The sequence below is a fragment of the Vulpes lagopus genome, chromosome 2 (assembly GCF_018345385.1).
Source record: "Vulpes lagopus strain Blue_001 chromosome 2, ASM1834538v1, whole genome shotgun sequence".
NCBI classification, from domain to species: Eukaryota; Metazoa; Chordata; class Mammalia; order Carnivora; family Canidae; genus Vulpes; species Vulpes lagopus.
This window is the reverse complement of record NC_054825.1, coordinates 50,706,203-50,734,171: the sequence shown is the minus strand read 5'-3', so window position 1 is coordinate 50,734,171 and position 27,969 is coordinate 50,706,203. Positions and strand designations below refer to the sequence as shown.

The window sequence follows — 27,969 nt, the reverse complement described above, 5'->3', positions numbered from 1 at the left end:
TCTAGAGTACCTCCTAATCCTTACAACCACGGGTTGGGGGGTAAGAGTGTAGTTCATTATAGTCCCCATTGTACAGGTGAGTTCACTGAGGTTCGGAGAAAAGACACATGTCGTTGCACATTCACTGAGGTGACAGTGCAAGGGTTAAAGGTCTGTTTGAGACAACACTGCAGGGGATCCCTGGGTGACTCAGTGGTTTAGCACCTGCCTTCGGCCCAAGGCCTGATCCTGGAGTCCCTGGATCGAATCCCACGTCAGGCTCCCTGCATGGAGCCTGCTTCTCCCTCTGCTTCTCTCTCTCTGTCTCTCTCTCTCTGTCTCTCATGAATAAATAAAATATTAAAAAAAAAAAAGAGAGAGAGAGAGAGAGACAACAGTGCAGAGGACAAGATGAAGGCTTATGGCTCCCTGCAGAGGCAGCAGTGAGTAGCAGGTGGGCCGGCAGGGGAGCTTCTGTGGTTTGGGGGTATCGTGTGTCTCATCTTACCAAGGAGGTAAGACTTGGGGCTACAGGTGGCCTGCTTTGTTCTGATCCCCAATCCCCCCTCTGCCACTCACGTGCTGTGTGACCTTAGGCAAACCCCTTTCCCTGTCTGGGCCTATAAAGATTACACACTCATTTAGTACCTCTTTGGATTTTCTGGAAACTCTGGCAGCAGATCAGTTGTGTGCAGAAAGGAACTGTCTCTTTATTGGTTCCAGTACTGTCCTTGCTCTTCAAAAGCTCCTTTGAGGTGTGGGGATCACGGCTCAGCCCTTGAGGGTCACCTTCATGTCGAGCGGCCACCACCAGGCCGGGGATCGGACAGAAATTCCTGTCACAGGAAGGTGCCCAGCGGGCTGTCATGGATTCATGAGCTCTGGCAGCATGAGTGCAGGGCCATACCCACCCCGAAACCCACAAACCACGGCCACTCTTGGTTGCTGGGCCTCAGTTTCCTATTTTGTACCAGGAGAGGAGAGGGGATGACTTGGATCTGTGGTTTTCAAACTTGGGTGCTGCTCCAAAGCACGAGGGGTGGAGTCGCTGTACTCTTAAAACTACCTTAGATCCTGGGCTTAACAGAGAGATTCTGTGTAGGGGAGTCGGGGTGGGCATTCCCCTGCTAAATAAGAAAACACATTTGAAGAACCAAGTAGATGATCCCTTCCCGACCCGGTCTCTTTTATGATGAACATATTATTCTGCTAAGCTCATCCTTGGATGAACCCCCTGGGATCCGCAGAGCCGGAGGACGGGGTGCTGGGTGGAGGATGGAGGGCAGGATCCTGAGTATTACAGGCCATATCCGGGATTGTTTACCCGTCTGTGAAATTGCCACAGCAGCCATCTGCTTACCTGCAGAAATGGCCCTCTGGGCTCCACGTGGAAGAGCCCACAGCACATCCTTGGGCTTTGTGAGTGCTCCGTGTTTTACCAGGTGCTCACCAGTCATCTCCCAGCACCGGCCTGGGCAAGCAGCCACTGTTTCCGTCCGCTGCCGCCCCCCCCCCCCAATTTTAGGGATGAGGAGCTGAGGGCCAGAGAAGGAGGAGCCCTGGCCCAGGTGAGGGTCTGGGTGAGTGGCAGGGCAGTGGCAGCACAGGACGGGTAATCCCTCCTCCCTGGGTGCACGGGGCTTGGCCCCCACCTCCATATGGGGCTTCAAGCCAGGGAACCCACAGTGGGGTTAAACAGAAAGGCCTCCTGGAGGAAGGAAAAGATTCCCAGAGTTCTGTGCTTCAAGCCATTTTGGTAAAAAAACCTAATTAGAGGTGACAATGGTGACTTTGTCTGTGTGCTCACTTTTTCCCCCCTCTTCCCCACACCTCCCCCTTCTCTCTGTCCCTCATTTGTTACATCCATGGGAAAACGAGGTAACGTTATAATTACTGAAAATATTGTGGGTCCATGGAAGCTAGGGGGAGGGGCGTCCCTGGGAGCGCAGGAGGCCCTTTTTTAAAAAAAATTTTTTTTTTTTTTTAGGTTTTATTTTATTTTTTTCCTTTTGTTTGGAAACGGAGCCCTTTGCAGTCATGCTGTCACAGTTAAAATAAGGTTTAAATTACAGGCCAGCCCGTGGCTTTTCCCCTTTCTTTCAGAATTTTTGCCAACTTGCAATTTACTTAATGAAATCCTGCTATTCCGTTTAACGGGGATATTTTTTGCAGATGTTGATTTAACTTAGCTTTGCAAAATATGTGAACTGTACCGTTTCTTTTCCTATTTTTAACGGTCTCAGGATTCTGGTTCAGCAACTCCACAGGCTTTGCCATGCCAACAGCGGTGTTTACTCCCATCCCTTGAAAATATTTGTTTTCCATTGCTCTGTCCGCCCTCCCCTCGGTCCCACATATCCACAAAGGGGAGGGGTCCCCTGCCGCAGCAGCGTCTTCCAGCGGAGGCGCAGTCAGGTTTCGGAATGGTTGGAATTGGGCTGATGGAGCTGGAAGGAACATCGGAGCTTCTTACAGTCCAAACCCCTTGTTTTGAAGAAACAAACACTCAGAGTGGGGAAGTGACTTGCCTAAAGTCACACAGCAAATTAGGAGCAGGGTGGCTTGAGGCCTAAGCTGGCTCCTCTGGACAGAGGTGAGAGTGGGGGACTGAGGGCTCTTGCCTTGTGGCTCTTTTGGCTGTTTCTGCTCCCCAAGAAGAAACTTCTTCCCCCAGGGAGCTTTGGGCCTGGAGCATCCTGTGCTGGGAGGGAAGTTCTACTTCATGTCTATCCGAGGCAGCTGTGACACATCTCCCACGAAGAGTCCTGAGACCCTTGGGGCTTGGGGCAGGGCTTCTGCCGCTGATTAGCTTCTGTGACCTGGGGAAATTGCTTAATCTCCCCGAGCCTCAGTTTCTCCTTCTGTACCGTATGGGCGAGAGTCTCCCTCCCAGACCGTTGTAAGGATCTCAGGGAGGAGGATGTGAGAAGGTCTAGCATAAAGCACAGCAGGTGTCCAGGGAATGCTGCTATAAAATCCTCGCGGACTTCCAACTCTGGTACCCAGAGTAGGACACCGGTGGAGAGGTGTCTTTTGGTGTCCAGCGTCTGTGTCAGAGACGGCAGGAAATGCCCCTTCCCTTTCTCCACTGGGGACCTCCTCCAGCCACCGTTTCTTTAATGAGGAGTCACCCAGAATGACAGGGACTTGTGTGGCGTCAGGAGACCGTGGACAAATATTTGGTATCTTGGGGCAGAGGCCCAGAGACGACAGCACAGCATGAAGCCAGGGCAGCACTCCTGATGGTTCCTGGAGTGGGGAGCATCTCACCCCCTGGGGGGGGGCCTGTCCCCCACTCCCCAGGGCAGCACTCCTGATGGCTCCTGGAGGGGGGGGAGCATCTCACCCCTGGGCGGGGGCCTGTCCCCCACTCCCCAGGGATCACTCCTGATGGCTCCTGGAGGGGGGAGCGTCTCACCCCCTCAGGATGGGTCTGTCCCCTACTCCCCAGGGATCACTCCTGGTGGCTCCTGGAGGGGGGAGCATCTCACCTCCTGGGGGGGTGCCGTCCCCCACTCCCCAGGCCCCTGTCAGGGCCTCGCCCACAGCCTCTCGGAGGTCTCAGAGGTCTCACATGGCCCCTGCTCCGGGAGGGAGCCCCAGGCCATCCTGGGGGCGGGGCTGGCAGGAGAGCAGGGGCAGTGGTTCAGCGCAGGGGGCGCGGGGCTGGGCCTGCCTGGAGCACGCATTCCGCGCACACACGCCCTGGATGCCGGAATGTCCGCAGAGCTGGAGGAAGTGCTGGCAAGACAACAGAGCCGCGGGGAGCGCAGTGGGCCGGGCACTGGGGCCTGGGCCCTCTGGAAACGTGGAGATGGCCTGGCTGGGGCCAGGGCGGGAGGGCCGCCGGCCGCCTGTGACCTCAGGGAGCCGCTTCCCAGTTTCTGGTCGGCCTGACGGAGAGGCCCCGGAGCCTCCCTGCAGCAAACTGCCCATTATATAAACTCCATTTATATAAAGTTGTTGTTGTCTTCGTATCTGCGGGTGGAGGTGGTGGGAAGGAAAGTGTGACTGGGACTTTTGTTGACTCTAGAATTCATCGTACGGATCCTTGTGTGTTCATGACTCTTGGTCCTTTAAAGCTCCTTTCTGTCGTTAAATATAAAATCGTGTGTCATCGCGCAAGTAATGGACTTATATTCTCTTTATATAAAATTCAAAATACACTGATAAAGCAGAAGTCTTCCTTTCTGCACCCCCCACCCCCAACTCCCACTTTCCTCCTGGGAGTTAACTACTCTAAACAACAAAACATGGTAGATTAAAAAAACAAAACAATAACAAACAAACAAAAAGCAGGCAAGTAAGGCAAGTCTAGACACTAGCGACAATAGATGTAATAGAAGCTCTCAAGTATATGCTGGATTTCCAGAAGAGACACACCTAAACAAAATTATATAAGAAGGTCCAGGGGTACCTGGGTAGCTCAGCGATTGAGCATCTGCCTTTGGTCCAGGGCATGATCCTGGAGTCCCGGGATCGAATCCCACATCGGGCTCCCTGCATGGAGCCCGCTTCTCCCTCTGCCTGTGTCTCTGCCTCTCTCTGTGTCTCTCATAAATAAATAAAATCTTAAAAAAAAAAAATAACGAAGCACCTTTATACACCTAACAGCGTAGCTTTGACATATCTAAATCAAAGATCGACAGAAATCAGAAAAAGAATTTGACAAACCCTCAGAAGAATAAGACTATCACACAGGGCTTTCAGAACTTGACAGATCCAGTGGACAGACACAGAATCGTGAACGACACTGTAAACTTGTTGATATATATGTATTTTCAGACCCTTGTCTCACCGTACTATACAAGGTCTTTGCTCAACCCTTGGATTTTTTAAACTAGAGCAGTCTGTCTTATCTTAAACGGGCTTGACAAAGATCAGAAGAAAAAGCTCCAGAGCTTCAGCACTGCGTGCTCTGTGCAGTCCTAGATTCCCACTTAGAAAATCCACCTGCCGCCTTGTATTCGTCACTCCCAGGTGTGGCCACCGTTCCTACCCTTAATGAGCCAGTGGTCTTTGGGGGCGTGGGGTGTGCACCCACGAAACAGTGGGGAGCTGTCAGGGCCCTGACCCTCTGTGCCCACCTTTGCGTGGCTCCTTATGCCTGCACCACGACACAAGTGCTCAACACCAGTTGGATATTCGAGATCTTGTATGGTCTGGCCCTTGCCAACCTCTGTATGCTCTTTTTTCTCCATGAGCCCTACTGTGTTGTGTTGTCTGGCCACAGGAGACTGCTTTTGCCTTGTCTTCTCCTGCCCGAACGCCTTGGCCCAGGCCATTCCTCACCCCGGAGCACTGCTTTCTTTCCCCTTCCCTTCCCCTCCCCTCCCCCACGCTTGGCTGACCTCCCCTAGATGGATTTGGGGGTCCAGCCTTTTTTGCCTCGTGCCCCTCATTCATAAATGAGCATTCTAATGCCCTTCGGTAGCCTCATGCTCTCTTCCCTGGACTTGGAGTTCCGAGGGCAGAGGTGCAGCTGGTCTCCTGACCCCCCAGGAAGACAGTTTTGTGCACAGTGTAGGTTCTGGGCAGTCCCGCGGGAGGAAGGCAGCATCTGTGGAGAGCCTCGCTGCCTGCTGCACCCTTGCTGGAGTGGAGAGAGAGGCCAGACTGAATGTTTGTGATTCTGGGCACCACCTTGGATTGGCCAAGAGGCCTCAGGGTCCCCCTTGTCTGCGAAATGGGGCACTAAATACCATTACCTCCTAGGGTTGTTGTGGGAACTAGGTGTGCCTGGCACATGATGAGCTTGTAGGACATGTCAGCTATTAGCACAGAAGTCTCCATCTGACGATTCTTTGTTGTGAGTGCTCTTTTTTTTTTCTTTTTAAAGATTTTATTTATTTATTCATGAGACACACACACACACACACACACACACACACACACACACACACAGGCAGAGATACAGGCAGAGGGAGCCTGATGTGGGACTCCATCCCAGGACTCCAGGATCATGCCCTGGGTCGAAGGCGGCGCTAAACCGCTGAGCCACCCAGGCTGCCCTCTTTGTTGTGGGTGCTCTTGATCCGATTTTGCAGATGGGGAACCCGAGGCCCAGAGGAGCTGAAGCCATTTGTTGGGATTTGAACCGTGGTCCTTGATTCCCAGTCTCACGTGGAGGTGCACACTGACTGACCCGAGGCTCTGTCCTCACACACACCCAGACACAGAGTCAGGGCCATCCGCGGTGGCTCCAGAGTGTCGCCTTCCCTGCCGGTCTCCCGGCCTGGCGCTGGGACCGCCACGTCCGTCTGATGCTAGGAAGTCCCGTTTGGTTCGGTCTCCTTCCTGTCCCTGTCATTCCTCCCTCGAGGAAGCCAGCTCTCTCACTACATGCCAGGCTGGTGAACCCTCCACTCTTGGGACCATGACATATCAGCCAGAAAAGGGGCCTCTTAAATCTTGCAAAAAAACATAGGTTCCCGGGCTCCACCCAGGACCCATGAATCAGAATCTCCAGGGGCGGGGCCTGGGAATCTGGACACAAGGGCCCAAAGCAGGAGAAACACAGGCTCTCTTAACCCTTTTAGTTTTCAAGATAGGAAGCCAGGCCTCCGAGTGGGGTCTGCGTTGCGGGGAGGCCCAGTGAACCTGGGCAACTAGAAAGCCCTCTCTGGACCCTTACCTGGCCAGTGGCTGCTGCCCCTTCCCAGGACTGTCCCCACACCTCCTTCCCCATCCCCCAGCCTCGAATCTCCAGCAACCCTGTACAATGGAAGTGGTTGCGAATGGGTGTGCAGAGACCTTTCTGGAAACGCAGGCTCTGCTCGCAGACTTCCTGTGTCTTACAATGTTATCTTCAGAATAGGAAACTTTGCCCCATTTTTGCAACGCACATCCTTTGCCTGAGAGTCTGTGGTGGTGCCGGCCAGCCGGGGCGGGTCACTTCTCAGGCAGAGGCGGGGGTTGCTCCGACTGCGAAGCGAGGAAGGACTCTCTCCTTGTTACCCACAAGAACAAACAAACAGACCCTTTTGCAAAAATAATTCGTGTTGGCTGGACTCATCAGGATTATTTGTTCCTTGAGCTCAGTGGTATCGAGGACTGAGGCTTTCCTCAGAGAAAGGCTTTTCCTAGCTCTGCGGCCTGGCCCTGCTGCCTGACCTCTGGCAAATGATTTCTGCTCTCAGAGCCTCAGTTTCTTCTTCTGTAAAGGAAGGGCGTTGGGCCAAATGGGTCTATAGCCCTGACATTTAGCAAGTCCCCAAGAATCCTGATTTCCCCTAACATCCTCCAAGTTTCACTTTGAAAATAAGCATGATGATGCTGTTAGATGGTATGTTCCATGGCCCTCTATAATTTTCAGAGTTTCCACCAATCCAAGAGTGGCGTGCCCCCCTTACCCTCAACTCCCGGACATTCACAGGACCCATTCGACTGGTGGATGGCTTCCCCAGGTGACAAGGTCCCCTCTGAATTGGGACCAGGGACACAGCCCTCAGAACTCACGGTGAGTGGGGCCTTGCACGGGCTTGCAGTTAGCTACAGGCCCAGGCTGGCGCTCACCTCCTATAGGCCAGCTGCAAAGAATGTTTATGCTGTTTCTTTTACTCCTCTCCGACTGGAAGTCTTAGGGAGGGCTATTTTGGTTTGAGGGAAGAAAAATGTGTGTAGAACCCACTAAATAACTTGGAACTGACCAGAAAGAATGATGTTTACAAAAACAAGAGTCTCTCTGATTTCCTTTGACATCTCCGTCATCTCGTCCTTGCTTCAGCCTCCAGCACCTCCCTCACCCTGTTAGGACCCGGTCCTCCAAGGGAGCCTTGTGTCGCGGCCCCCTTGCACACAGTAGGCGCTTAGGGAGCACGGGGGAGGAGCCAGCCCGCTCAGCAACGGCTTTCCTCGCGTCTCTGTGGTACTTCTTGGCGGGACCCCAAACCCACAATGAGTGGTTCCTGAAAACATCCGACCCACTCTTTCCCCTCAGGGAATTTGCTTTCAGGGTTTCAGGGTGGAGCTCCACATGTTTGGGGCAGTTCTTGTGGCTGGGTGGGAGCGGTCAGGAGGGGGCGCTTTGAGAAGGTAGAGAGGCTCAGACTGGCCGGAATGACCCACTGGGATGTGGTTCTTGGTGGGTCTTTGTAAGTAAGTGGGTCCATCTGCTGGTTTTACCGTAACGACCAAGAGGAGGGCAAGGGTTGAACCAAGTTGTGCTCAGATTCCAAACGTCCGGACGAAGGTCCTCCGTCTGTGGGTCCATTGCAGAGCCCACGGGGTCTGTGGCCAAATGTCCATCTGGCGGCAGGATGCATGCGTGTGCAAGCCCCTGCCTCAGTGTTTTTGTTGGTTTGACTGATAACAATTTCTGAAGCCCCAGAGGGAGGGGCAGAGGAGTTGGCGCAGCAGAGAAAAAGCACCCACCAGTACGCCCGGCTTCCCTGACCCACAAGATGAGTCCACCCCAGGGGACGCAGCCAAGAGGCCCCTGCTAGCCTCGGGAGCCCCTCCGAGGCTGGCTCCATCGCCCAGCGGATGCTCTCAGGGTCTTGATGATGCAGAAGACATCTGAAATGCTCACAAGGCCAGGAGCAGTCGGCCCCATGTGGGCGGCAGTCCCAGGGGGCTCTGCGGAGCCCCTCCAGAGCTAGGAGACAGAAGGTGGAGGGAGAAGAAGAATCGTCTGGCCTGGAGGCCAGGCCTGACTCCCTGCCAAGGTCAGTGCCACTTCAGGGGCTCTGCGTTCCTTGGGGGGGCGGGCTGAGGCTGGCTGGCCACGGGGTAGCGCCAGGACAGAGGCACCCCAGGGAGACTGGCGGCTCTGGGTCTCCCTGGCACGGCTCTAGTCCCCACGTGCCTGGAGACGCAGGCGGTTGCTCCTGACTCGGTGGCCTTGGGGACCCGCCCGGCCGGAACCTGCCATTCCCCGGTCAGTGCCGCCTCCCCGACTTGGCAGGGCCGCCTGCTGGAGCTGGAGCGGCCCTCGGTATTTCCAGCTTGGCCCCCTGCCCGTCTCTCTGGGGCCTTGCAGTCTGTCCCTCACGGGCCAGGACCAACACGCCCTCGCAGCTTGACGGCTTCCCAGCCTCCCCCGGGGCCTCTTCCTGCCACCCCGCACTCCTGGGCCTATCTGCGGGCCCCTCACCTTGCCTGCTCCCCAGGAAACGGTATTCGTTGAAAATGCAGCCGCCTCCCCGGAAGAGAGCAGGGGAGCCTGGCTCATGTGTCAGCCACCAAGGAGGCCAGGACTGGCCTTGGTTCATCTCCTGCAGTGGCCGCCCGAGGGGTTTCCGCACGGGGTGAGGCCTTCCCCTCCCGCGCTCCTGTGCAGTTGCCCAACGCCCTAGGAAACATTGCTTCTTTAAGCTGGGTGCGGAGGTAACTAGGTGGCAGGGTGGCGTGCTGGAGCTGAGGGCTCCACGCCTTCCTGGGCAGCCACTGAGGGACCCCGGGGTGCTGGGGGTCCAGCCTTCCAAGTGGCTTCCTCTCCCAGATACATGGAGAGGGAATAGTGGCAACTTGGGGACTCCTCACCGAAGCAAGCAGATTGGATTGGGGGGGGTGGTGATTGCAAAGGCTGCTCTCTAAGAAACCAAGTTTTGTGATTTTCAAATACCACAGACTGTGATGCTAACCGGATAATGTTTCCCGTTGGAGGTCATTTAGAGATGTGCTTGAGTGAACAGATAAGAGCGATTTGTAATCGGTATGCCAGTTGTTTATACAGCCCTCGTAGGATAAACAGTTCTCCCGAACCTTATTTATATTTTGCATTTGTTTATCAAAACTTTTTTTTTTTAACTTCAACCCAGCTGCTTTCGGAATTATTACAAACTCTGGATTTAGGAGTCCTAATTAATGGTACTTTATTGTATGTGCACAATCATTTATCTTGGCAGCATGCGTGCTTTATCCAAGAGCCTCAGCGCTGAGGGTAAGGGAAGCAAAAAGTGTTCCTTCCTCCTCAGAGTGTCAACGTTATGTGAAGACTCCAGGGACAGATCGTCTGTCTTTATCAGATCAAAAACAGTGTGCCAGTGGAGGAAGAAGAAAAGGAGGAAGATGACCAAGGGATACTTGTTGGTGAGGTTGGCATATCGTGGGGGTGTGAATGGGGCCAGTAGAGGAAGGAGAAAAGGACGAAGATGACCTAGGGATACTTGATGGCACTTTCCAGCAACAACAGCTGTTCATCCTTTTTTTTATGATCTGATGTGTTTCCTCTACCATTTTGGTCCTACACTGGTCTTCATGGCTCACTGTCGACATTCAGCCTGCCAGCCAGCACTGGCATCAGCCTGGTAGCACTACTTCTCATTAGGAATTAAAGGTCCTCCTTGGTCCAAGGGTGTGGCACTGGTCGTAGAAGACCCGTGCTCTGATTTCACACCTGGATCTCACCGTCATGGGGGTGGGGCCCAACTTTACACCAAGGATGGTCATCTTGTTCTGCTGATGCCCAGATTTCTTGGGGCGTTGCCATGCAAAAGCCTCCCAAAGACTTGACCCAGATGAAGAGAGGCCCATACTTCCATCTTCTTCCGCACCGTGTCTGCAGGTGCCTGAATGACTTTAACAAACCTGAGCTCAACTGTAGCGGCTCCTGCCTTCAGTCACCCAGCTGCCTGCCCTTCTCCTTCCTCCAGTGAGGACAGAGCGAGGGAGCAGGTGCAATTAGAGGCAGCACCTTTCCAGCCTCTCATGGCCTCTCAGCTTCAAGTCTTGGGGTCTCCTTTTCTGGCTAGTGAGAATTCTCAGGGGTGGGTTCACCAGTTACCTTCTTCCTGCACATGCGCACACATGCGCACACACACACAGCAACCTTGCATGTCGGGGGAACATCTCCCCATTGCGCAGATAGAAAACCGAGGCGTGTCAGGGTGTTATGGTGATGGTGGCACCCAGCTTGGGGTGGAGCTGGAAAAGGAGGAGACTTCTGGGCATTTGGGGTTCGCGCTGTTATTTTTAACTGGTTTTAAGCGTCCTTTCTTGCAGCGATGGCCACAAGACAGGGTTGGGATGTTGTGCGAGGCTTGATGCGACTAAGGGCCTGGCCCGGGAGCTCCAACTGACTGAGGAGGAAGTGGTTAGGTGGCCAGGAATGCAACCTGCGCCTCCCAGATTAATTAATAATTGAGAGCTGGCCCCCAGCCAGGCGGAGCTGCGAGAGATACAGTGAACAAAGAGTGGTTAACTACAGTGGGGGAAGGAAAAGTTTGACTTTGCCTGTGGCTAAAAGGGAAATTCACAATGGCCGTGATTTATGGGCTGAATTACTTGGGATCCTCCTTAGTGGGCCCAACTTGGGCATGTGCTCCAGGAATGCAGACGCTGGCGGCCTGCAGGGCCATTCGTGCCCACTGGAAGGGAGGAGGAAAGGGTGGGGGGCAGTGTGGCCGGCGCCAGCCTCGGCGGAGGAGGCGCGAGGCACACCCGTGGGAGACGGCAGGGAGAAGGACTGCACCGGCCGCCTGGTGGGGCTCGGTCTGGGCTAGTTGAGTGCCCACCGGGACATGCTCTTTGAGGAGGAACGGGAGGAATGGTGGGTGTAGAGTCTGGCTGTCCTGGGTTCCAATCCACACTAACTGGCCGTGTCACCTCCTTGAGCCTCCGTTTGCTCCTCGGGGAGATTATACCTGGGATTGTCATCAGGGTTAAATGAGGTTGCAGCACGTAGACAGTAGCTGCTCCCTAGCAGCTGGATTCCCATAGCATGACTCGAGATGAGGCGTCAGTGACAACCCAGCAAGGGCAGAGGGTACCTGCGGCAACCGAAAGGGTCATTACTTAGCAAATCCCTGATAGGGTTCGCTGGGCCCATGCGTGCCAGTCATGTGCTGCTAGTTAGGGTAGACACGATTATTCAGCCTCCTTCCCCAAGACTCCCTTCGTGCCTGCCCGTGATTCAGGAAAGACACTCGTCTCTCTCACTAGCACTCAGGTCTCCTCAGCAGCAAACAGCCCTCCAACAGGGGGAGGTAGTGCTAGAAGGCACTTGGGCATTGCCATCAGTTGGGTTCAGCCCAGATGTCTTCTGGGCTTCTTGTCTTTTCTGGAAGAAATCAAGGATTAAGAAGTGGATTGTGGCAAATAAGCCATATGCCCCTCTTAGCTGAAAAGTTAGCCACTTGGGAGACCAGAGAGAAGCACATCGCTCTCGTATCATTGATGCGTTGACCTGATTCCTATAGTGTGAGCCCATGTGTATTCAGACACAGGTTAAAGAATTACTTTGAGAAATAGAAGCTGTTACTGAGGGGACGGCTCACCTTCCCAGGGTGCCTGGCGGGAGGCAGTGACAGTAGAAGGAGCGCCTCCAGCCTCAGAAGACACGGACAAGCCCTGATCCCGCTTCCTGGTTAACCCTGGGCAGTCAGCTCACCCCTCTGAGCTTTAGATTCCATAACATAAAGCGGGGTCACTTATGAATGGGCTTGGAGAATTGGAAAACCCTCCATAGTTAAAAAAACAAAACAAAACAAAACAGCATCCCACTGATTGCGGGATAGAGCCACTTTCTTGGCCTGGGTTGTAGGGGCTGCAGGAACCAAGCTTGGCCTCCTGCTCTTGTGGAAACGAGTGTCGGACTTGGGTTGAAACGTGGGGCCAGGTCTGTGGGACCGTGTCCCCGTGCTAGCCTGACGGGATGGACAGACAGACTGGCTCCCTCCCTCCCCTGCACCTCCAGCCCCAGATCAAACAAGCCAGCTCTTTATAGGCAGCTTGGAACTTGGGCAGGGACGCACCGGGCAGCTTCAGCTGCTTCAAGCCGCACAGTAGCACAGCCACAAACCAGAGACCTGGTCGCAAGGTGAGCTTCTGCCAAGCCCGTGGGTCATTTTGCAACATTTTTGCAGGGAACATTTAAATCTCATGTTACTGCATTCTTCACGGCAACTATTAGTATTTAATTGTGGCTTAATGATCTCTCCAGTCAATATTATTTTTTTGCTTATTACAAAGCCCTCCTGTTTGTTCTAGAAATATACAAGAATGATCCAGGCAACCCTCATTTTAAGAGAACCCAGCGGGCAGGACTCTGTATTCACCGAAGAGGTGTGGTTTATGTACTTTTATGTCACAAAAGGATATTTTAAAGAAAAGGATTTAATGCGAGGATTATTTTTGAATTGAATGCCCCTGCCTCTGGTACTTTAATATGGGGGTGCTTATCCTAACCTGCTGCTTTAGTGTAAATCAAGGCAGGTGTGTTTGATGTGCAGAGGTCACGTGACACTGTCCTTGGTAAATAACAACAGGCCAGTATTAGCTGAGGCTTATTTTTGAGAGCTATGCAAATAAGGAGACAAGCCTCCCACCCTGTTCTTTGGCTCTTCCATTCAGAGCCATGCCCTCTGTTCCCTTCACCCTCATAGACTTAGCAAGCCAGAGAAGTTAGTCCACCCCCATTGCCAGACAGATGACTGTAGGCTGTAGGCGTTTTGGGGGAGGGGGAGCCCTGAAACCAGACTTGCACAGAGCGAGCTCATCGGGGATTCCATCAACCAGGCTGCTTCATGAGGATCAGCAGATAGGAAGGATGCCTCTCCCTCCCTGCCTCCGTGTCCTGCCTCTGAACATCAGGGTTGCCACCTTTCAACCTTTTTTCAAACCCAGGAGAGACCCATAGATTTCCCAGCCACCCTCCCAGCTCTTGGATGTAAAAATCCACCCGGTACCCCATCATTGAGAGCACTCTGTCAGGCTCTTGGTGTCGGGCCCAGGGGGAGAGAGAGGCAGAGCCGAGGGGAGCCTAATCCCAGGCCAGCCTGCACGTGGACAAATGGGGTGGAGACACATGCCCTCCTGATGACAGCATCAAATAGGACGTGGTCACACCCAGGGACTTGAGGAAGGCTTTTCAAAGGAGATGACATAGGGGTCTTGATGTTTGAGCAGGAGTCTGACAAATGTTGGGGAGGAGGGGAGGAAACTGTTGTTAGGACCTTCACTGACTCGCTTTGAGTGAGGTACTCTGCAAGAGGAAGCCAGTACTCAGCAGAGCCACCTTCCTGTCATGCAGCGTGTGCCCCGCTTGGGACCTGCACTCAGAAGGGGACTCTGCTCAGTTTAATGCACTACCTTCACTGCTGAAATTCTGGATAATTTTTTTTTTAATTTTAATTTTTATTTATTTATGATAGTCACAGAGAGAGAGAGAAAGAGAGGCAGAGACACAGGCAGAGGGAGAAGCAGGCTCCATGCACCGGGAGCCTGACGTGGGATTCGATCCCGGGTCTCCAGGATCGCGTCCTGGGCCAAAGGCAAGCGCCAAACCACTGCGCCACCCAGGGATCCCTCTGGATAATTTTTTTAAGGAGGCTCCACGCTGGGGGTTGAACTCCCATCCCTGAGATCAAGACCTGAGCTGAGATCAAGAGGCGGACGCTCAACCGACTGAGCCACTCAGGTACCCCTTGAATAATTTTTGAACAAGGAGCCCTGCATTTTCATTTTTTTATTGAGCCCAAGAATTTTGTAGCTGGTCCTGGCACTCAGAGATGTAGGCACCTGCCCACAGTAACAGAGCTGTTTGGATTTGCACCAGTTCACCTCTCTACTGCCCGTGGTCTCGGGAGCCTGCCAGATTGAGCGAGAGTAGGATGGACAGAGTAGTCCCAGAGTAGGGAGTTAAGGCACAGGGAGCTGAGGGACCCCACTGGCGGGAGATGGCGGGGCCAGGGATTTGAGGGGTCCAAGCTATGGGGACCTTACCTGGTTATGGGCTGTGTCTGTACCAGCATTGGGTTCCTGCACCTGCGACCTGAGATGGGCTGATTGAGGGCAATTTTGAGGTACTTTGTTTTTCTGGCTTTACATTGGGTCCGAGTAGAAGTGTGGGGCAGGAGGTTTGCCAGCAAAAACGCCAATTGTATTTGGGAAATAAAAGTAGAGGTGCCCCAAATTCTCCCAGTTCTGGGAGCCTGCAGGACAGGAATGTGCCCAGAGAGGGGCTTCCCTAAAGCACCTGCCATCTGCCGCATACCGCACCCCTGCCCCTCTGCCGCATGCCCAGGCTGTCCGCTGCACACGCGTGTGCACACACAAACACACACACACACACACACACACACGTCTGAACCCCCACAGGGCGGGTTTTGTGCTTTGTGGTCTCGGATTCAACGGGGGAGTCAAGGTTGAGTTAAATCAGTGAATGTTGGCACCTAAGGCCTGAAGATGAAAAAACCCAGAACCCTGAAGGGCGGGGAGGGGCTTGGTTTGCATGTGAATTTGGGAATTCAGGCCATCAACCCTGCCCACCTGCAGGCAGGGAGGATTTGGGGGCCCCTTCTCATAACCACCACCTCTCTGCTGGGGACCGAGGTACTCAGCTTTATTATCTTGCCCCAATAGTGTTATTTTAGAATCTTTCCAGGGGCAATATGAAAAGCAAGGCTTTCCCACCCCAGTAGGTCTCTGGCTAAGAAAACAAACAAACAGATTCAGAGTCTGACTTTGTGATAAGACAAAAGAGTACTTGGAATGGGAGCAAAGTTCAGCAGCTTTTGTTGCAGAAACTGGTTCCTTCTCTAAAAGTGTGGGCTGATTTAAAAGCTGCTTATCGCTGTCTCTCCCTTCCAGTCACTTCTCCGACCTTCCCTTGCAGGGCACAGGGAGCCTGGATTCACCCACCTGGACTCTGTCCCAGGCCCTGCTTCCTCAGGGTCTTCTGTCTCGGCTCAGCTGGCTGGGTTTCCTTGAGGAGGGCCAGGCTGGTCCAGGCAGGTACACCGGTGTCCTCTGGTCCCCGGGGCTGATGGCAGCCTCGGTGGCCCTCTGAGGCTGCAGCTGCCTGCAGGGTGTTGTCCGAAGGGAGCTTGGACCACAGAGCACTGAGAGCCAGGGAAGAAAAGCCGTGGCTCCCTTAGTGCGGGGAGACTGGAACAATCTCTGGGCGGGTGGGAGAAAGAGATGGATGCTGATGGTAGCAGGCCCGGTGTGGCTCCTCTGCTGGGTCTCCCTGCCTCCCCTGGAGCAGCAGGTCCCAGGAAAGTGGGGGCGGGGACGCTGAGTAGGCCTGTGTTTTAGGGCACCGGGTGGGAACTTGTTTTCCATCAGGAGTGCACGAGGAGTTCACTTTTCAGGACTTGTTTGAATACTGCCCGAGATAAAGGAATGGAAACCTTACCCACCTCAGCTCGGGCTGCCACTTTGTTCCACCCAGAGACATGGGGCCTGGCAGGCCAGGGTCAGGGCACCAAGGCTGGAAGAAAGGCCTTTCCCTAGAGAAGGCCAGTTATGGCCTGTGGCCACCGACTATCCTTGCACCCCTCGTCCCATGCCCATCCAGGGCAAAGGCTCTGGGGAGCACCCCGGAGAGCAGAGGGAGCACATGAGGCAACAGGAAGGGCCCAGCAGAGAGTGTCAGGCTGGCCAGCCAGGATCCCCACACTGCATTGCCCTGTGGCCCCTCCATCCCGGGCTCTGTCCTCTGAGAAGGGGGAGTGATTCCACCTCTTGGACTTGGGAGTTTCCAAGGAGAGAATGGATGAAGTGCCCAGGGTGCCCGGCCCCTCCCCGCACCCCCAGGGGCTCAGCCTGGGTTAGCACCCCTTTCCCAAGGCCACCATTCTGCACTATAGCCTCGAGAAGATGCTCACTGGGTTGCGGAGTGGTGGGAGTGTGTGGGAGAAACTATACTTAAAAACTAAGAAGGTATATGTGTTTGCAGGACTATGTGGGGGGCCACTGGTAACTGTTACAAGGCATGCCCTATGAGAACCCCACTGCCCTCCTGGTTATGGTAAGGTGGGCAGCACATGATGGGGTAGTGGCCCCCTGCACTGCCGCATCTAAAGACTGTCTTTTTTAAAGATTTTATGTATTTATTTGAGGTGGTGGGGGTGGGGGGAGGCATGAGTATGGGGGAGAGGGAGGAGCAGGGAGCCCGATGGGGGGCTCAATTCCAGGGACCCGAGGTCTTGATCTGAGTCAAAGTCAGACGCTGAACCTACTGAGCCACTCATAACGCCCCCAGGGACCCCTTTTAATATCCAGTCTTTATAGAGGCCTCCCCGCCAGCTCCTAGCGGCCCTGGCTGGGTTGTTCCCGTGCAGTCCCTGTCACATTACCCTGCTGTCCTAGGTTGCAACCACAGGAATAACGCAGAGTCCGCCGTCTCCGAGCCAGGTAGTCGAGCTCAGATCCCAGCTTTGCAACTTCCTAGCTGAGGGCTGAAGTTTGGGCCTGATCATTCCTTCATCTTGAGATGGTAACGAATGACTGGGAGGAGTGGTGGGAGTGGAAAGTGACTTGCCAGGATGTGGAAATGATGTGTTTAAAGTGCTTCATATTCTGCGGCCACTAGGTAGAGGTTCATTAAGTGATGGCTGGTATATATTAGGATTATTAGTATTACTGGATGGTGTCTTTTATTATTATTATCCCTACTACTGCTATTCCCCCTTGATTCTCAACTCCATTGGCAAGTCTTATCTTTGTAGATATTATTACCTAATGTGAATACCTTTATGAACTACGGAGCTGACTCAGTCAGTTAAATAATATATACAAATAACACATAATAGAGATAAGATTGTACGGTGGTTAACAATATTGGTAAGAGTAAGAACAGCTGTTGTTTACGGAGGGCTCGTGTTGAACCAGGCATTATTGGATGCCCTTGACATGAATCCCGACAGCCCCACGAAGTGAGCAATGATTGCATTCCCATTTTTCAGATTAGGAAACTGAGGATCAGGGTGGTAAAGTTGCGTGCCCAACGTTTCCCAGCGGGTGAGTGACAGAGCTGAGATTCACAGGCAGGAAGCCTGTGCTCTTAAATCCAGCCCTGTGCCGGAGACCTGAGGGGTCCCAGCCAGAAGGCGTATTTCCACTGTGCCTTGGCACCTCACTTTACCTCTCCTGGCCTCTGTTTTTGCATCTGCAAAATCGTCACTTTTGGCCACCCCGACTGTGTGTTTCCTGGCTTCCCTCCTCCCCTGCTGTCATCCCCCCTTGGCACTCCCATCGTGTCCCTGTCTTGGGGGTAAAAACCCCGGAGCAGAGCAGCTGGCCGGCCTACTGTCTGCAGGGTGGTGGCAAGCACAGTCCCCGGCCCCGGGGACCAGCAGCTGAAAGAGCCCCTGAGGTGGACTCCGTGCAGGCGGCAGCGGTGGCCAGACCGCCCGTGATGTAATGACCGATTAGGAACTTCCTCTTGGAAGCCTGGCTTCCTCTAGGAGCCAAAGGTGCTGGAGCTGAGGTGGGGGGTGGGGAGGGGCAAGTGGGAGCGAATAAGAGGAAACTCCTGTCAGCTGAGCCCTGCTTTTGGAAAGAGTTCAGCAGAGAGGCTCGTTCTAAGCTGTTGACCATTAACATGGCCCCGTGCACATTCCTTCTCTGCTTCTACTGCCAGAGCCCAGTGGATAAAGGACCAGTCTCCCCCTCCCTTAACAAAAGAAAAAAATAAGAGCCTCTAATTAATGCTGCATCTCTGGACTTGCTGCAAAACCCAAAGCCATTTCTGCAGCTTAAAATGACAAAGGAAGGTTAAGTGGAAACTCCTTTTCCCCCCTTAAGTTTGATTACAAAAACTACTTATCTAATGGGCAAACAGGGCTTTTAAAGGGGTGTTAGGTTAACCAGATGCAGGGCCACATAATTACTCCCAGGCCTGGGAGCCGCAGATGAAAAAGCTGCCGGTTGGACGGGAACTTGAAGCCACAGGCATGACATGGGACAGAAGAAAGGATCTTTCCAGGAGGGCAGGAGGCCCCGGTGCAGCCCAGGAAAAGGGGGTTGGAAGAGCCAGCCCCTGGGCTCCTCTCCGGCTTCCGCCACCAACTTACTGGGTGACCCTGGGCAAGTCACTTCACCTCTCTGGGCCTCTGAGTCTCCCTTCCTGGCCCTCAGTGGGGTCTGGGTCTGTCCAGTGTTGCTCTGTGTTTATTTGAGGTCGGCCTTTTTCATCCAGCCTCTGGAGAGGCAGGGAGGCTGCTGTGGCCCTGAGCATGTGAAGCAGCGACACGACAAAGTTTAAACACAGAGGAGTATGGGCGGCCCGGCCAGGCCCCTGGGGACCAGGAGGACTCGGGGCCCAGCCTGCAAATGCTCCGAGCCCCCATGTCCACCTCTCTTAGAGCCAGAGACTTGAATCTGGGCACATCTCTGGTTCCCTTCACAGGATGGCCAGGTCCGAGGCCCTTTGGCCAAATGGAAAGGGGGGGATCACGAGGCAGACAAGCTGCACTGCGTGTGCTCAGGCTTTTGGAGCGTGCGGCCCACGGGGGAGCACACAGGAACGTTCCTGCCCTTTGTTTTGATAGAAAACTGCTGATTCGAAGAAGCTAAAGGCTCTTCTTGGGATTTCAGCTCTCCCCGCCTCCCCCAGGCTGCAGTGGGCCCCTTGTTGCCCTAGCACCCCCCGCCCCCAATTACACGTTGGGCTCACAGCACACTCACTGGGCAGAGAGGCCAAGAGGAAGGCATGCCAACCACCCCACGGGCTGGCTCCGGCCAAGGGGAGAAGGCCTGTTGTCCTCTTGCCCACCGCAGGCGTCCACCACCCTCTGGTGGCAGGAATGTGGGTACCACCTGGAGGCCAGGCCACCCCTGTCTGGTCTGGAAATACAGGGGCTGTCCCCTGGGCCACCACAGAGCCCCGCTGAGGCCACTCCAGGACAGCCATGGGGAGCTGGCCTGGCAGCACATTCCCACTCTCTGCCTTTTGAGTCCTTCAAGGCATCATACCTACAGCGAAATGCCCAGCTCCTCGGAGTACAGGTGGTGAGTTTTGGCCGCGCATATACCCCCAAGTTCCCATTGTACCAATCCAGGTACATCATCCCAGGACATTACCACACATCCCTCCCCAGTCACCTCTGCTCCCCAGAGGTAATTCCTGGTCTGATTTCTATCCCTGTAGGTTAGTTTTGTCTACTCAAGAATGTTACATAAATAGAAACAAACAGCCTATCTTCTGTGTCTGGCTTCTTTCACTTGGCGCAATACCTTTGAGATCCATCCGCAGTGCTGCGTGTTTCACTAATTCTCTCGTTTTTATGGGTGAGTGGTGTTCCGTCGTACGGATGTACCTTATTTTTGTGTTTCCATTCTCTTTCATGTCCCTGGACTGCTAGAACAAAAGTGTCATAGCTCAGGTGGCTTACACAACACGTATTTCTTTCTTACGGTTCCTGGGGCTGGGCGGGGGGCTGGGGGGGGTGTCCCGAGATCAAAGTGCTGGCAGTTTGGGAGTCTAGTGAGGGCCCTGCTCCCAGTTCCTAGACAGCTGTATTCTCTGTGTCCTCGGATGAAGGTGCTGATCCCATTAGTGAGAGTTCTACCCCCCTGTGACCTAAGCACCCCCCCAAAGGCCCTGCCTTCAAAGGCCCTCACACTGGGGGGTTACGATTTCAGTATCTGAATTTCAGGGGTTCACTAATATTCTGTCCATAATTCCATCCTCCCGTTGATGGACATCTGAGAGCTGTCTGCTGAGTTTGGGTGACTGCCGGAAAGCTGCTGTGAATATTTCCCGGAATCACAGCAATCTCGAGCTCATTGTTCAGATGGGAAGCCTGAGGCCAGGCACGAAGGAAGATGAACTGGCACCAGGCCCGGAGGTGGACCCCTGACCGCAGGACTCCTGACCCCCGGCCCGGGGCCACTCTCCTAGGTCTGCCCCAGACACAGCACCAGACCGAGCCTCCCCCCCACCCCCACCCCCCAGAGCCCTCCCAGCCGGGACCCAGAGCCTGGCTGGGAACTAGGCCAGGCCCCGAGCAGGGGGTAGTGAGCAGGAGTTTCGGTCAGAGCGCGGTCATCTTTGATGTTGTTCACTCGGGTCTGACTCCCTGGTATTTATTTGCAATTAAGGAGCTGGTGCCTAATTAGGTTGATGGCGGGACCACAGCCTTGGAGCCACGAGGAGAAAAAGATCTTCTGCAAAAGACTGTCCCCTTGCACTCTTGAGTGGCAGCCTGGCGGAGGAGTGGGGCTTTGCCACCGCGGGGAGGGCAAAGGTTTGGGGGCCCTGCTTTCTCACTCGCAGAGAGCATGTCGGATTGTGGCAGCCACACTGCATGAGACCTGAATCCACACGTGTGTGTATGTGTGCACGTGTGTGTGTGTGTGAAACAGAGCCACAGCGGCACTCGACTTAGTTCTAGATAGTACCAGTACCGAGGGTTACAGTTCGTGAAGGTGGGGGGGTCGGGGGGGTGGGGAACTGCCATCCGCTATCCTGTTGTAACCTCCCCTGGTGGTGACCCTGGGTTGTGACCCCTGACACCCCTCAGGAGCCCTGGCCTTTGAAGGGTTAGGGCCAGCACTGGGGCCAGTAAACGGACAGCTACGTCTTTCTGCGCCCCATTGATCTCCTGCTGGAGTTTCCCGAAAATCCAAAGATGATCTGTATAAATGAGGTGCTGGATTATGAATAAATCCATCTTACCTGTGGGAGACTGAGGCTTAGGGACACTCAGTGGCTCGTCCATGGCCACACATCCGGCCAGTGGTGAGAGCCTGAGATTCGTCTCACTCTGAAACCCTTTGGCTCATGTGATGAGCATTAGATTAGAATTCTAGGTTCTCAAGTTCTGGCCCCAGTTCTGCCCTCTGCTGCTGTGTGTGCTCAGGTGAGTCGCCCTGTACCCCTGGGTGCCATCTGTGTGGCGTAAGGACATTGGATTCAATTAGTGGTTCCCACAGGCCAGTCTCAGGAGTACGTTTTCCCTGATTCACAAGGAAAGAAGAAAATTTCTTGTAATCCACTTGGTTAACTTTGGCATTTCTGATATAGGCCTTATCTATTTTATTAGTATCAAATTACACTTTCTTTTGTGCTAGTGGTAGTGGATGGTCTTGGGGTTTGTAATAACTCTACACGTGACAAAATAAAACAGTGGTAACCCTGTACATTCACAGTCCCTCCATTAAACAATGTATTGGTTTGAGAAAGGCCAGAGTGTTGGGGTTCCCTGGATAAGATGATGTCACTGGGTCCCCCAAGCTCTGGAGCCCCAAGACCCCAAAAGCTGGATGGGGACCGGGAGGTCCTGACCATGGTGATGTGCTTATTTGCTGGCTTGCTCTCGGGAGACCCCAGACCTTGTCCACCATCCCTTGGGGCCTGCGACCACTGGCCCCAATCCAATGGGAGCTGGAGGTGAGGGCAGTGGGCTGACACTTGGGATGAATTTTTATTTCCTCCCTCTTTCCCTTTTAGCATGTTCTGAGAGCACCCTAGGGATACATGCAGTCTTGGGACAGAGGTAGAGAGGACTGAGGCCCATCTTTTCCTACTGGAAAGTCTAGACCAGCCAGGCCTCGGAAGTGACCATACTGAAGGCTGTTGGTGCATGGGAGGGAGGGATCAGGGAGGGCTTCCCAGAGGCAGCAGTCCATCTCCCGGAATTTGCAAGCCTTGGCCAGGAGCCCAGGCATGATAAAGTGTTACCCAGTCTGCTTAACCAGAGAGGCTGCAGGTGGTGAGGCCTGGCCCAGCGAGAGTCCCTGAGCCAGACAGTTGGGGCAGGCCAGGTCCTTGGGTAGCTCTGTGGGGTTCATCTCCCAAGCACAGGATCCGTCCCCGTGAGGAGTGCTGGGGCAGGGCTGGGGTGGAGGTAGATGATGAGGGGCATTTGGCCTGGCTGGGGTGGGAGGAGCTAAGGGGAGGGGGACAGGGAGTGTCCCCCACCACGGGCCCTGAGTTCCATTACTCTCAACCTCCCTCCTTCCCTCCTCCCCACCCCCCCCCCACCCCTGCCCCAATTCTGACTGCCAAAGTGCTTCTTTGCCTTTTACTATGGAGGGGCTCCACCCTGGGGCAGAGCTGCCACTTTACGACTGGGTGGCCCTCTGAGCCTTATCTGTAAAGCGGGGAAAGCAGTAAGTCTCACTCAGTGAGGCTGCTGAACGTGTTGGGAGCGAAGGCCTTTCAGCATGGGGCGGGGGAGTGACTCACCGGCTGTGGGTGGGCACCCCTAGGACTCAGACTGTGAGAGCAGCCTGGTTACACACAGGAAGACTGCGGGGGGGTGGGCTTCAGGGGGGAGACTGCCTGGAGCGTGGGCAAGAGCCCCGCTCTGGAGTGTGGCCTGGCACCGATGCTGGCTCTGGCGCTCGCTTGTCTGGACCCTCGACCAGCTCACGGCCCCTTCCTGCGCCTCAGTTTCCTCACCTGTAAAATGGGGTGATGATAGAAATGAACCAAGGCTACTGGGAAGAAGGTGCCTGGCTGATGGAGGCTTTCGGTGATGCGCGTTGCCTCTCCTATCCCCCAGCGTTCTCCAGGCCCAGATGTTTCCCTCCCTACCTCTCCGTGTCTCGTGCACCAGAGGAATTGTCACCACTCGCGAGAAGGCTGGCGCTGGGGTTTCACGGCCAGGCTGGGACAGAACTGCTTTCCTGGCACTTAGAAACTCCCAGACCAGGGATCCCTGGGTGGCTCAGCGGTTTGACGCCTGCCTTCGGCCCAGGTCGTGATCCTGGGGTCCCGGGATCGGGTCCCGCATCGGGCTCCCTGCAGGGAACCTGCTTCTCCCTCTGCCTGTGTCTCAGCCTCTCTCTCTGCGTGTGTGTCTCATGAATAAATAGATTTAAAAAAAAAGAAAGAAAAGAAAAGAAACTCTCAGACCTGTACCGGATGGATGCCTGGAGAGAGGGGCGGTGGCCTGGAGTGCCCTGGCTGCCCACCTGCTGGGCCTGGCCTAGTGCCTGCAGCTCGGTCACCCCCCACAGGCTAGACCTGTTGCTCTACCTGCTGGCCAAGGGGCAAGGATCAGAGTCTCTTCTCTCCCCACTGGCTAGAACCAGGAGGAGCCTGCAGGAGACTCTGAGGCAAATTAGTACATTCCCAGGGGGTGGCCTAGGGACCTGTGTCTGGGACCTCAGCAACCAGGCAGAGGGTGAGGGGCACGCGCTTTGGGGCTGTGCCCAGTCCAAGGCCTCAGCGGAGTTGGCGGCCTACAGGAGGCCCTTGGGGAAGCCGGTTTCCTGCTAGGTGGCTGGGCGGGCCTCCCAGCACATAGGAGGATCTGAGGGGCCCTGTCACCCTGCTGCCCTGGGGCTTCTAGGCGGGGCTGGGCGACAGGCAGACAGAGTTGACCTCGCCCAGGCTCCTGAATGAAGTTGTTAGCAGTGTTTTCTACCTCGGGTTTGGTTGGACTTCGGTCCGTTTCTCTTGGGGCAGACATGCCCTCAAGTGCCTCGCTGTGCTCCCATCACATTCTCAGGAGAACTCCCCGTGCGCGTAAGCCCCATGCAGGGGCTGTGTGGGAACGTGCCGCCTCACTCCGAGTGGTCATGGGTGCCCACCTGCCTCTCAGAGCTGTGGGCTCAAAGGAAAGACCATATGTTCAAAGGCTTCAGAATCTGAGAAGCTGGCCACACGTGAGAGCAGCAAGGACGGGGCTCAGGCCCTGGCCTCTATCCGGTCTTAGGTCTGGGGTCAGAAAATTATTCATCCAGACGTGCAGAAATGCCTCCAGCTGTAGGGGAAAGGGATCGCAGCCATCTAGGCCACCCCTTGGCTGTCCAGAGAGGAGCAGCACACACCTTGGAGAGAACTGGCCATCTCTGGAGCCCCTGTGGGGCAATCTGCTCTAAGCTCAGAGCCCCTCAGCTTCCGTGTCTTGCAGGGACACGGCCCCACGGAAGGGGCCGCAGTCTGGGTGAAAATGTGCACTTCATGCCAGGAAAGCTGCCTTGAAGGGTGGGCTGCGGGGGTCACTGAGAAACAAGGCATCACGCTCAGCACCAAGGCTGGGAACAGTCTGGGCTGGAAGGGGGATTCTGGGGGCCATCTGCCCCACCCCACTGCGCCTTCCCATGCCCGCGTGCCTTGGGAGTGGTGATTTATGCCCCTTCTGACAGCTCAGCCCTTCTCTGTTCAGGTTGAGGCTCAGCCTGGTGGGCTTCAGATCCTGGCGGTGCCACTCACTAGCTGGGTGGCCTTTGACAGGCTGCTGCCGCCTGCCAAGTCCCAGATCCTCCTCTGTAAACTGAGGAGAAGGTAGCTTCGTCGTGGAGTGATTGAACACCCAGTGAGGTCAGGTGTAGAGTCAGGAGTGCAGTGTGCAACACCTGCAACCTTGTGGGTGCACGGTGTTCAGCCCCTCCTTTGGGTGTGTGGGGCAGAGGGGTGACAAGGCAGAGGGGTGTTGTCCCGCCCCTGCTGGCTTGAGCTTGGAAAATTTTCCAGGCAGGAGCCGGGTGTGGTTTGTGTTTGTGTCCCCGGGGCAGCGAGCACACAGTGGGTGACTCGCCCTCCCTGTGAGCTCACACACGGCCTTCGGTTCCTCCTTCACTTACATGTGGACAGGGCTGTTCTGCACACTTGATGCTGGAAACAGCCCCCCCCCCCCCCGCCCCTCATCCTCCCCTTGCAGCCCACCCTGCCACCTCCTGCTCCTCACTTCCCCTGTGCACCTGCACCCCACTGCCCCCCACTAACCCCACCCCGCACCCGGTGCCCTGTGCTTGCCCCGCAGACGCCAGCATGTCTCCGGATGCCACCAAGCCGAGCCACTGGTGCAGCGTGGCCTACTGGGAGCACCGGACCCGCGTGGGCCGCCTCTACGCGGTGTACGACCAGGCCGTGAGCATCTTCTACGACCTACCTCAGGGCAGCGGCTTCTGCTTGGGCCAGCTCAACCTGGAGCCGCGCAGCGAGTCGGTGCGCCGCACGCGCAGCAAGATCGGCTTTGGCATCCTGCTCAGCAAGGAGCCCGACGGCGTGTGGGCCTACAACCGGGGCGAGCACCCCATCTTCGTCAACTCCCCGACGCTCGATGCACCCGGTGGTGGTCGCGCCCTCGTGGTGCGCAAGGTGCCCCCCGGCTACTCCATCAAGGTGTTCGACTTCGAGCGCTTGGGGCTGCTGCAGCAGGGGCCTGAGCCCGACGCCGCCGACGGCCCCTACGACCCCAACAGCGTGCGCATCAGCTTCGCCAAGGGCTGGGGGCCCTGCTACTCACGGCAGTTCATCACCTCCTGCCCCTGCTGGCTCGAGGTCCTCCTCAACAACCACAGATAGTGGCGGCCACCGAGGCAGCGGCCTGCCCCCCCCTCCCCTGCCCAGAGACACAGCCCCCCTTCCCTCCACGGACGAGACCCCCCTCCCCTCCCCTCCCCCAAATATCATCTACCTAGATTTAATATAAAGTTTTATATATTATATGGAAATATATATTATACTTGTAATTATGGAGTCATTTTTACAATGTAATTATTTATGTATGGTGCAATGTGTGTATATGGACAAAAGAAAGACGCACTTTGGCTTATCATTCTTTCAATACAAATATATTTTCTCTCCTCTCCTCCTTCCTCCTCTGCTTTATTATTATTATTATTATTATTTGTTGTTGTTTTTGGTCTTGTTTTTGTTTCATTTTGTGTGTGTGTGTGTGTGTGTGTGTGTGTGTGTGTGTGTTTTGGTTTTTGGTTTTTTTTTTTTTAAAGGAAATGATGCAGCAGAGCTAGGTGGGAGAGCCTGGGTTTGGTGTATGGTTTTTGAAATCTCATGCCCAGACAAAAAAAAAAACAAAAAACAAAAAACAAAACTAATACCAGTCACTCGTTGATAATAAAGTATTCACATTATAGCTTTTTTTTTTTTTTTTAATGTCTTCTTTTTTAACAAAGAGGGGGCATGCAGGGCTTCAGTGGGTTTCTGGCCTATGGATCCAGCATCCTGAAACTTGATTTCAGTCTTTTACCAGGTAAAGAGTAGAGGTGATAGATTGAGAAGGAAGGAAGCGCATGTGTTTACTGTCAAGGTCGGAGAAGGTTCTGATGCGCCCTCCTGCCATGGCCCCACTGTGTCCTCAGGATTGGGGCAGGGGGCCGGGGGGTGGGGGGAGCTAACCCATCCTGGGTAGTCCCATCCTGGGTAGTAAGCTCTGCCAGTTTGATGGAGGAGACTCAGGTCCATGCCTCCCATCTCTGAACTGTGCACAAGCCAGAAGACATTAACTCTCACCACTCTGGGGAAATGGCCTGAGAAAGAAAGACAGGTCCTTGAGCCCACCTGCCACCTTCAAAAAACCCACCCGAGTCCCAGGGTGAAGCTCCTTTGGGACCTAGACAAGCCACTCTCCCACCCCTTACCAAAGAGCTCAGAACTAGGCCATGGGGGTTGTATTTAGGATTCACGCAAAAGGCAGGTTGTTTCTTTCTACTCTATAAAAGGGAAGAGAGTTGAGATTCTGGAAAAGCAAATGACTAGCTCATAACAGATCAGGGTTAGAAGTCACATTTAATGGTAGGACCAGAGCCATATTAAAGCAGTTTTCTCTCTTGAGAAAACTCAAAAAAAAAAAAAAAAAAAAAAAAGAAAGAAAGAAAGAAAGAAAGAAAAAAAAGGCTGCCTTGGCCAGATAACTAAGGGGAATGTTACATTGTATATCTTCTTTCTTGGAGATTTACATTAGCATATTAAATGCTCTGAGAAGTCGTGTGTATTATCTGTCGCTGCGTAATAAATCCTCCTAAAACGGAGCAGCTTGAAACTGACGTTTCTTATCTCGCAGTTTCTGTGTTCAAGAATGCAGGAGGGCTCGCGGGGTGCTGGGGTTCAGGGTCCCGTGGGCTGCAGTCGAGCTGTCGGCCAGGGCTGCAGGCATCTGAGGCTTGTCTGCAGCCCCATGACCCGCTTCCACGCTCCCTCACGGGGCTGTTGGCTGGAGGCTTCAGTCCCTCACCACTTGTGATGTGGCTTCCTCCAGAGCAAAGGGTCCAAAGGAGAGAGACCAAGAGGGCGGCCGCCGTCCTTTATCCCCTTACCTCGAAAGTGACGTGGTGCGTCTCCTCGCCAGAGTCTACTGATCCCGAGACCCACTCCTGCTAACGACGAGGGAGGGAGCACGAGAGAATGAATGGCACGGGGCGGGGGACCGTGGCCACCGCATCCCCTGAGAAATACACCATTTTACTTTCTTTCCCCAAGTTACTTCCCGATGGAGTCTTGTCTCCACCCCGGCTGATCCTGTCCCTGCACCCAGGCCTCCTGCGCCTCTGGCATGGGCAGCTGCTGCACGCACCGGGGACCGCACACCGAGGCCCTGTCCTGAAGGTGCCCACCGGCGATGCTTG

At 54.6% G+C, this 27,969-nt stretch overlaps 1 protein-coding gene across 1 annotated transcript in view; it reads left to right on the top strand.

The window, feature by feature from the left end:
• The window catches only part of SMAD6 (SMAD family member 6), a 76,026-nt gene extending 48,654 nt beyond the window's left edge, over positions 1–27,372 (top strand). The window contains exon 4 of the mRNA XM_041742555.1: positions 25,365–27,372. Within this exon, the coding sequence (XP_041598489.1) occupies positions 25,365–25,909 (545 nt within the window). The 3' untranslated portion in view covers positions 25,910–27,372. The remainder of the gene's footprint in view (positions 1–25,364) is intronic.
• The last annotated feature ends 597 nt before the right edge of the window (positions 27,373–27,969 follow it).